This window comes from Mizuhopecten yessoensis, unplaced genomic scaffold (genome assembly GCF_002113885.1).
Source record: "Mizuhopecten yessoensis strain PY_sf001 unplaced genomic scaffold, ASM211388v2 scaffold9541, whole genome shotgun sequence".
NCBI classification, from domain to species: Eukaryota; Metazoa; Mollusca; class Bivalvia; order Pectinida; family Pectinidae; genus Mizuhopecten; species Mizuhopecten yessoensis.
Window position 1 is genome coordinate 1,153,200 of NW_018408099.1, and position 10,847 is coordinate 1,164,046.

The 10,847-nt window shown below is 37.1% G+C and overlaps 1 protein-coding gene across 1 annotated transcript in view; it reads right to left on the reverse strand.

The window, feature by feature from the left end:
• Window positions 1-7,827, reverse strand: part of LOC110458298 (gonadotropin-releasing hormone II receptor-like) — a 128,005-nt gene extending 120,178 nt beyond the window's left edge. The window contains exon 1 of the mRNA XM_021509942.1: window positions 7,381-7,827. Coding sequence (XP_021365617.1) covers window positions 7,381-7,827 — 447 coding nt within the window. The remainder of the gene's footprint in view (window positions 1-7,380) is intronic.
• Between the last annotated feature and the right edge of the window lie 3,020 nt (window positions 7,828-10,847).

Sequence of the window (10,847 nt, forward strand, 5' to 3'; positions counted from 1 at the left end):
AACGTCAAAATGCGGATATTTTCTGAATATCTTTTTTGTCATCAACCCGGTTCTGTTGATATTTCTACCGGGAGATATCTTCAAAAAGAGATCATTTAAAATTTCATCAGTTTTTGATTTCCATATGTTGGGAAAATGAACGAAATAAATAACATTTTTGAAAGTCTGGATATAGTCTTTACATTATCTATACATCACCACTCATAAAAGAGGCAATGGAAAATGCATTTATGACGAAATTAACAATAATTTTCCAGACAACCAACCCAAGTGCAACGCCCTTTTTCAGCAACGTATCACTTTTTCACAGCGCGTGCCGATTTAAAACTAGTTACAGACAGACACTGTATTGTTTTTGGCATCATTACCTGTCAAACATCGGTGACAGTTACAAAATTTTAAATTCAATCAGGTGTTTCAGGATGGAACAGTAATTGAGACTACATATCGATATAAAAACGATTTCAGTTACATCAAAGTATTACAATGTTTTCTTTTTTTAATTTGATATTTTTAACTAACATCTCTATACATTTACTTGACTAATCGTCAAATATGTAATATGCACATTGAAACGGAATTGCTACTTTTTCACAGTCAAACGTGTAACACACTGACAGCTTCTAGTGATAATACATAATAGCCAAGCCAATCACTCACTACCATATTGCTGTACGATAAGAATTTATTGAAATATCAATTTGGGCCCGAACAGGTTCGACCAATTATACCATGACAAGGTCAACACATGTAGTAAACACATAAAAAGTCGTAAAATTGGCGGTAAAAATCTGACGTTGCATGCTTATGAAGTCATGACTAAGCTGATTCCAATGGGCCGAACTTATCCGAATGCCTGTCCGAACTTTACCCATGGCGGGGCTCGTTCGGCCATCCGATCTTCCGACAGAAAAAGTTAAATAATATTTAAAAAGGACGTGCTGCCACACTTCCTAGAATTGACCTTAATAATAAAAAAGGGCCGAACTTGCCCCGGCCTCCCTATTGTTATGTCGGTCTTAATCTCATTAGAGCTTGGGTTTTATTGTTTTTCCTCGACTAGACGACTTCAAATAAAGTTTATCTTATCTCATTCTGAAAGTTGTATTCTGAATCAGTAAATAAATGTAGCAGAGATCAACAAAAGCTACGCTCTTTTAAGGCATTGCCTTTTCATATTATAATGTAACAGGTGATAACATCAGAGAGCTTAGGAAATAATGCCCGTCGGCAGACTGTTTACCTCGTTAAGGTGTTCGATAATGGGTATATTTGATTAGACATAATACATTTTTTTATAACTGATCTGTACATATGTGTTTATAAGATGATACACGTCTATTTAAAGTAAAGAGGAATTTAAAATGATATAGTATTTAGTAAGTACATGTACGTCCTTTATTTTTCAGGATTGGGTTATTTTACTGCACAATGATATATATGATAAAGAAGCTGGCTATAATCCAAAACAAATTTAAGAAGAGTTAAATCTTCTACAATTGATTTCACCTGCTCAGAAATCATATACTGTGGCGATATAAATAGTGTTTTCCAATTTGCATTGCAGAAACACTTATAATAAATAATACGATGTAATATCCTTACATGTCGTCCCAATAGACAAGAGCATGCATCAATTTACCTACCACTGACAAGAAACCGATATAATACAAAGAAATATTTTAAATATGCTTCTGCATTGTATCTATAGACAAATTATTCTCTGTAGGGGACTGTGTAAGACTAATTAAATGATATATATTGGCTACGATACCCATTCATCTGCTTTGCATTACTGTATGTGTAAGTATCTAAAGCGTGTTTCAGCTTGAATATTTCTGAATTTCCCATGAAAAAAATGAAATATATAAATGTAAAGAAACATGAATTTTATTTACCCATGTTTTACTACCAGAGAAAAAGGGCTGGGCACCGAAAAACTCCACGAAAATTCGTTATTAAGATGTTTTTCATCTTATAATGTCGCTGCATTTCTCTCCTTTTACGTCTAACAAAAATCCCTTAAAGCCTACAGGTAGTTTCGTAATACTATAGATAAATGTTGCATGAACTTGTACATGTTTATGGGGATAATCCAATTCTAACACGGCCAACTTCACGTAAAACAAAAGCAAGTCGACTCACTCACACACTGCATCCAACCCATATTTCACTTTCATATTCCAACACAGTGTTTTTTGTTTTATTTTCAACTATGTACATGAATCACCTGTAAGAATATATTTCAACTTTCTTATTGCAATGACCTCTTCAAAACCAGATACAATTATATGTGTTTTTTACTTGGTAACCTTGTTAACCTTTCGCAGGAAATGTAACGGCTAAACATTTGAAATATCAATAGCGAGCTCACTATCACAATTCAGTTCCATATATCCCATTCAAGACGCTAGAATTAAAAATATTTTGTTTTGTTTTGTTTAAAGATGAAAACAAATTTCCCAGTTACTGAAAAGGTCCTGATGAATGATATTTTCTTTCTCGTCATTGGAAGAACATAAAGTATGAAGTGATAAATATTCTGCAAAAAGACGGGAAACTTAGAGCAGAACACCAGCAATGCAATTGATATAAATCAAAATTAGAAGAAAGGAAAGAAAAGAACCATTAGGACACTTGTAGAAATAGCATAATGCTACTTTCCCACAATCACGACCTTTATCAGGACCTCAACACGACCACACTTGACCTTAAGATCGTGCTTGGTCGTGGAGCATCGTGGCAAATATGCAAATATGTGTCAAGTGTACGACTGTCATACAATTGTCATGCGACAGTCATACGGCGCACTACGATGGTATATGTTTTTATACGTTTTTTTATACGATGGCAATACGGCTTGTATACGATCGGTTACGACTGTGCCACGACTTAGCACGATGTCAACACGATGGCCATAAGACCTTAAAAGACTTCAGTACGACCTACATGAATGTCACACGACTGTGCAAGACCGCGATACGACATCCATACGCTTTTGTTTGTTTGTTCTTGGCCCATGTGGTCTGATGTGTATATAAATGGATTGGAGATGCCCCCCTGTGCCATTCACCATGATGTTTGAGGAGGAACAACACCTGCACGAAGCTGCTTTGGTGGAGGAGGAGGGCCTTCTGCTTGTTGCAGCCCTAATACTAAGGGCTAGGGACCGGCGTAGGCGGCGCAGAGTCAGAAGAAGAAAAACTGTGTGGGTGAAACCATGGTTATTGCGGAGACCAGAGTATGGACACTATGAAAACCTCTTACAAGAACTTCATCGTGAAGATCTCAGCAGCTACAAGAACTTCTTGTCGCAAAAAAGGAATACGAATGGACAGTTGTTATTTTCTGATCGAAAGATTAGTTTTCTTTAACTACAACACATCTCCCGATAAACCATATAATTTAAATATTATTAATTATGATTAAATTTCAAAAAACAAAAACAAATCAAAAAACAGGCGGAAGCCAAACAAAACAGAAGGCATTTGATATGCCACACAATGCTAAACTAACATGTTTTTATCTCCTCGTTAGCTAAAACAATATGGAATAAATGATGACCAGCATTTCACAAAATACAACTTAGAAGTTACTCTGGACACCCACATGTAAATCAGAAATGACCATTCAAATAACCATGTCATTAATTTCATAAAATATACCTATCGTGTGAATTGTACAAGATACACGCGAAAAAAGCTAGCCACAAAGCTTGTACACCACAAGAAGATATCCCTGCCAAGCCAAGCCAGAGGAAACACACATTTGTATCCAAAGTAAGTTCAAAGAGAGTGCCATGAAGACGGTGTCAAATGACATCAAGGGTTACTGCACGAAACGACCTATTTTAGCCTTCCTGATATACTTAACTGTCTGTATGCATAAATGTACGTTACCAATTGTACATGTGTCATCTTATATCTGGAAACATAATACGATATATAAAGCAGTACGCCATTTACGTGTCACTTGATATCCGAACACTAACGCACTGTACGTCATATCCGTGTCACCTGATACCCGAGCACTACGTACCGAACTTGATATCCGAACACTACCGAACTGTACGTCATATCCGTGTCACATGACACCCGTGCACTACCGAACTTGATACCCGAATACTACCGAACGGTACGTCATACTCGTGTCACCTGATACCCGTGCACTACCGAACTTGATACCCAAACACTACCGAACTGTACGTCATATCCGTGTCACCTGATACACTAACACTGCCGAACAGTAAGTCAATACCGTTAACAGTATCATTGTTCGGTATATTTAGATGCTTACTGCGCTTCCCCATATAGTTTCTTAGCGTTCCTCTCTTTCATCACTGGCTAAAGTTTTGGATAAAGAAAGAGAGTCGGTCACAATTGCACACACAATGTCCCGTATTCATGAAACCGTTCTCATTCTCAGCCATGAATGTTGTGTTCAGACTATTTTTTGTACCTTATTTAAATCATGTGAAAGGATAAAAAATTCAACTAAAACCATTTTCAATCGTGTTCGGTTTAAGTGTCCTTATTTTTTTTTATCAAAACGACGGACAAAATATGTATTATTTTCATTATATATCACAGGAACAAAACAAAATCGTTTGAGCATACAATTCGAGTTTGGGCATGCAATTTGTTTCATGAATACGAGCCCTGACCTAATGCTGCGTTAATTTCGAGGTTAAAACTTCCTATCAAAAATTAATAATCGATTTCTACTGAAGAGAAAGTCTCACGATATGGATTATTCCTAGAAAGCCCGAGGTTTCCTCACATCTTCTCAAACTGTTAACAATAGGCACGACGATATGCGATTGCATCTGTTCCTGCGATAATCAAATTCCGTCAGATTTCTTTTAATACAATCACTGAATGTCACTCTATAACATGTCAGGATAAAATTCATGGGTTTAATTTTCGTCATTTTTTATTCTATTTGTAACACTCCAACACCAAATCGACTCTAGATTAGCCGCTAATTTTAACACGAAATCTATGCCAGAACTGTCTTTTATATTGGTCGGGGTTTTTTTATTCTTCAAATGTGCCAATCAAGATCAGAAATAGACTTGAAATCAATGCTTAAAAACAGTAAACAATACATAAAAAGAGTCTATCCAAACACACATCATGCTATCGGGTCTCTTACATAGAACTGTTCTGTCAAATTGGTGTGACATATATGTACTAAGGAGTACCACGTTGATAAGAGCACATCTTGGTATGGTTTGAGTATAACAATCCTTCCTTGTACAGCTAATTTGTAGAAAGTGTCCTGCTTGTATCTCTATATAATGAAACATTAGCATGGATCCAGCTGAGAAGTACATTGTATGACGAGTCGATGATAGGGACGATTACGAGTGTAATTCTGTGTCGCCGAGATGTTTTATGCACAGGTATCAGACGACGGATTCGTTGCTATAGGCAGTAAGATCGTTATCGAATTATTATCTTTTTTAATGACGGAACAGAAAAAAAAATTCCTACCAATATGAAACCAGCTTGTCAGTTCATTTTCTTGCGTAGAGGCACGGTGAAACGACCTTAGACTTTGGAGTAACATGAATCTTTGGATCAAACCAAACCTCAAAAGAATTCAGCTGACATCATTTAAACGATCTCTCGAACACGCTAGTCATGTTATATTTTGTAGTTGAAAGGTTTTGTACATATTGGTGGTATGTGTAAGGGCTATTGCAGTGTCTGTAGTGGTGATTTGGATCGGGGGTAGGGCATGCATGTTAAACGTAGATGTTGGTCATTGATGTTTGAAAATTTGCTAACATGTATGGATCGGGGTTACTCTGATGTTTGTAATATTGATTTGGGTCGTAATTAGCCTACTGCGATCGTTGTTGCTTGATAGATGGATATTGGTCGAGGTTTCTGAGAAGCTTGTTACATGTAGCAGTGGTCTGGGTTACTCAGATACTATTTCTCACGTACAGTATTGTTCAAATCCGAGATTAGTGAAGAATTTGTTTATATGTGAAGTTCGGGTGAGATAATTTTAAACATATACCTGTAACCAACAATAAACTCAATGTGTTTATTTAAGTACATGTACTCTAGTCGTTCGCCAAATTTTAGGCCAAATAAAAACTAATTGTTACTTAATTATTTAACTGAAGAGAAATTTTAATTAAGATAGGTTCATGTAGTTAATCTACTTCCGTAAAACAACTTACAGAACAATCTACATTATGCCACAGAATATACAAAATAAATCTCGATGGAGTATACAATATGTTTCATCAGTGTTACACACATGTACCAATTCTCAACTAGAACCGTTGCCACTATGTCACCTCTTCCGGCAACAAAACCGGTATAAAATAGTGCGCTGTGATAATCATGACAACCTTCTGATACCTTTGGATACCTGTATGTTCATTAAAAGATGGGACTACATTGTATTTGTAACACAGGAGGTATTACCTTGCTACCATTGATCTCTGACATTCTTCAATTAGCATTCTCATGATTAAATTTACACCACTTGACACGACTCATTCAGTAGTATGCGAACACAACGAATACGAGTTACGAAACCGAAAGTTTTCATGAGTATGCTTGACATGACTTTTCCGAGGGTGAAATTATCGACTTATTCATGATAGGATTTGACTAGTGGGTTTTGATCAACAAGTTTTCATTGCACAAATTATTCACGACTATAGTCACAGTGGTGTGAAGAAATAATAATCCAAATTCATAGACATCAACAGTTGAAAAACTTTGCGATACGTTTCAACTAGCAACTGATTCTCTATTTTCTTTGCTTGGAAATCCATGTCCCAAGAAATAGAAATTCTATTGATAAACAGAACTGATGCATATATTGTATGATAACAGGACCCTCGAGCTCATAGTGATGTTACAATGTATGTAATAAGAAGTCCCACGAGCTCGTAGTGACGTCATTAATTCTTAACATGACCCATGAGCTCGTAGTGACAACATTTGACAACAGGGTCCACGAGATCATAGTGACGTTATTCGATAACAGGACCCATGAGCTCATACTGATAGTGACGGTATTTGATAATAAGGTCCATGAGCTCGTAAGGACGAAAATTCATAACCGGGTCCACGACCCCGTAGTGATTATGGGATCCACCAGCTTGTAGTGACGTCATATTATAACAGGGCCCACGAGCTCGTAATGACGTCATTTTATAACAGGGCCCACATATCCGTACAGTAGTGACAACATTTTGTTACAGGGTCCAGAAAAATCCTGCCCACAACACGCTATTAGTTTTATCATTATAGAGGACAACAATGTGTTTTTACTTTTTCTACTACATTTGAGAAATATTAGAGTAAAGTGGGATTTTTGTTAATTTGCAAATAGGGTATTCTATCTTACCTGGGGAAGACTAGCGACGGCACTGAGAAGCCATGCCAGTGTCAACATGATCTTGCCCCTCCTCTCGGCGTCGTGAAGACTCATGGGGTGCACTATGGAGAAGTACCTATCCAGACTTATGGTCACTAACACGAACGATGACAAGTAGAATCCAAGAGCGCGAAAAAACATTAAAATCCGACAAGCAGCGTCCCCGGCCTCCCACCGAACCGTGATATGCCATCCCGTCTCCAGGGGCAACATGATGAAGGCAACGATGAGGTCGGCGATGGACAGGTGCATTATGAAAGTATTAACTCGGGACTTAATCCTGCGGCTCCTAAACAACGTTATAAACACTATCAAATTCCCTGAAGCTGCGACGACAAATAGACAAGAATATGCGATGACGGACATGATGCTGTCATCGTTGAAAGTCATTTCTCTGGGTAGCGGGACATCTGTCATGTTTTGGGCGGATGTAGAATTATCTGTAGACCCGAATCGTACCACTGACGAGACTGTGGATGAGAATATGGTCGAGGAAACCGATGATGTCGGAGGTAATGACATCGATGACGACGAAGATGTTGGTAATATCATCGCGACGTTATCGTCGCGAAGATTGAAGTAAGGCACTTGTCCATGGCCACATCCAGAAATATTTGACTGTACAAGGACTGAGTGAGATTTCGTGGTAGACATGCTTGGCTGCCCTATTCAAAGTCACATGTAGACATGTTTATGATAATCTGACCGGTTTATATTCCGTGCAATAGAAACACAATAATAATTATCAACACAATTCCGTTAACGTTTGAACAAAAATTAAACCACTCCACTTTTCACTGAGCTTGAAACAAACAAAATCACAACATTAAGGCAAAGAATTCGATTGAACAAAACAGTATTTGTCACCAAAGTCTATACTTGCTATAGAACATTATCCTGGTAATCAATTTTTAAATTTCACATCAGTTGTCCGTGCGGTTGTATCGACGGAAAGGCTACGACTGACTATACATAACCCGCCATCAGCAGCACGCGCCGTTCTGGCTGACATGAGGATCCTCCCTACCGGTCACGCGCCACGGCATCACAAACGGGCCTTAATCACTGACGCTGTAGCGGCATAGAAAACAGACAACGGACTTTATTACCTGTCTGGAAATTCGAAGCAGAATCGAAAGGAAGACTTTACAGTGCGTTTGTGTATAAGAATATGTCAGTTCTTAAAAAAACAAAAGTATATTTCTTTAAATAAGTTTCGGTTTGTACAATGTATGCTTTTCTTCCAGCTAAATTTTAAACAATGGCATTTAAAAACAAGAATGTAGGATATGAATATGTTCATATTCCAAATAAGCATCTGTTGAAGCAGTTTGATCAAACCGTCCAATCGAAACAATCAATACACTGTGGTAAGCATTTAAGTGGCTACAGCCTAACCCATTCCCATGTACATGAACGTGACAAACACACGCACACCATGGTTCCACTTAGTGCCTTTCTTTTGGAGCATTTAATTAACGCTTACATAAGCTGTTACTTTCTTGCAAATGTCATGACTATTCTAAGAGGGGGATGGTTAACATCTTCTCACAATACAAACATGTATCATTTAACATACTTTAAAGTGCTATGCTGAAATCTGTTGCAATGCTATCAAGTGAACTGTTACTAAATGGCACCTATATTGTTACATGTATCTGATACATGAATGTAACGATCATTGCACACTAACTACATGCGCGTGCAATACAATGATGTTCCTGCAATACCACCATGCGTAAACATAAATATGATAAAAAAAAACAATACTTTATGGATGTTTCGCAGGGATTTTTTTGGCGTTTTGTTGTAACTGTTTTGTAAAGATACAATATATGTAAATACCAAATTTAAGTTCAGGTTCATAACTTTCGCTGGACGCAAGTATCTAGCAGTATCTAGTTTAAACAGGAAACGATTGTTTTTTATCTCTCTTTTTTATTTTATTTTATCTATATCGGAAGAAGAAATACACATTAAAGGATTGTTTTAAATTAATATTCATACATAATACCATGTATTTAACTGCATTGCTATGTTATGGGAAACTAAATACATGAACACCTCATGTACGTACATTAAAATTACATTAGCTAGGCACGTAGGTATGTTGCTCTGGCGAGATGGACTAGAATTTGAATGACTGTATTGAGTGTATAAATTTTGAATATCTATAAAATATGAACTTTTTTATAGCAATAATGAAAAGGTCGGGCATGTGCTACAGACGGTAACCCGTCTTAGGAATTTCGTTATTAGAATTATGTCATCCAAAACTTTCTAATCCTCATGATATTCCCTCCCATAACATACTTTGATTTAACCATTGTTTACATCAAAAATAGCCGTTTATATATTGTATATCTTCGAATGTGACGTCAGTACAGTGAGTTTTTTTTTATATTTATGTGGGCTCTTACAGATAGGTCTGGGTTCTTACACATAGGTTTGGGCTCTTACAGATAGGTCTGGGTTCTTACAGATAGGTTTGGGCTCTTATAGATAGGTTTGGGCTCTTACAGATAGGTCTGGGTTCTTACACATAGGTTTGGGCTCTTACAGATAGGTCTGGGTTCTTACACATAGGTTTGGGTCCTTACAGATAGGTCTGGGTTCTTACAGATAGGTCTGGGTTCTTACAGATAGTTTTGGGCTCTTACAGATAGGTCTGGGTTCTTACACATAGGTTTGGGCTCTTACATCTTAATGTTCGAAGTACAAATGTTCTTTATACTGAATTATTTATAAGAACACTGCTCTGGCATTGCTGACATTGGTTAACAACAGTTGGCATACATTCACCACATCTACACATGTCTGTTTTGCTTCCGACTCGTTCACATTTATCAGTCCCAATAGATTACTTTGAAATTAAAACTGTCAAATGCGTGTGGCTGGAATGTTTATTGTCGTTATAAAGGCCTCCTACATCAATAGCCATGTGCATTGGATTATATTGCACAGCTGATTGAAGTTGTACATGTGTATATAATTCTGGCATTCCCAATGGACATGTTATTGTTACCGATGATTTTAATGCAAATTTTATTTGAATTGATAATCATCGCGATCACTTCTAGGAATTTTAACCTTTAATCTGTCAAAGTCAAAACACCCACTATCTGTTTTGAAAGAATATCGTCTTTTCTCGATATTGTTTAAAGTTACCGACGAAAGCCTTTTTGGGAAATTTGTAGCCCGTGCGAATTTCTTGGACTAGCCTCAGCGATAATACTGACCTACTTCCTAGGTGTACAACGTTAGCATTTCTTTCATTAATCGACTTGATATCGACAAAAGTACGACCTTTAATAGAGACAACATTATATTGTGATTATGATTGGAACTCTTTGACATCTCTTGACGGCGAAGACACTGGTGAGTTTTTTACAGATATTCTTTTGACTACTGCAGACAGACGTACAAAAATATCTAAT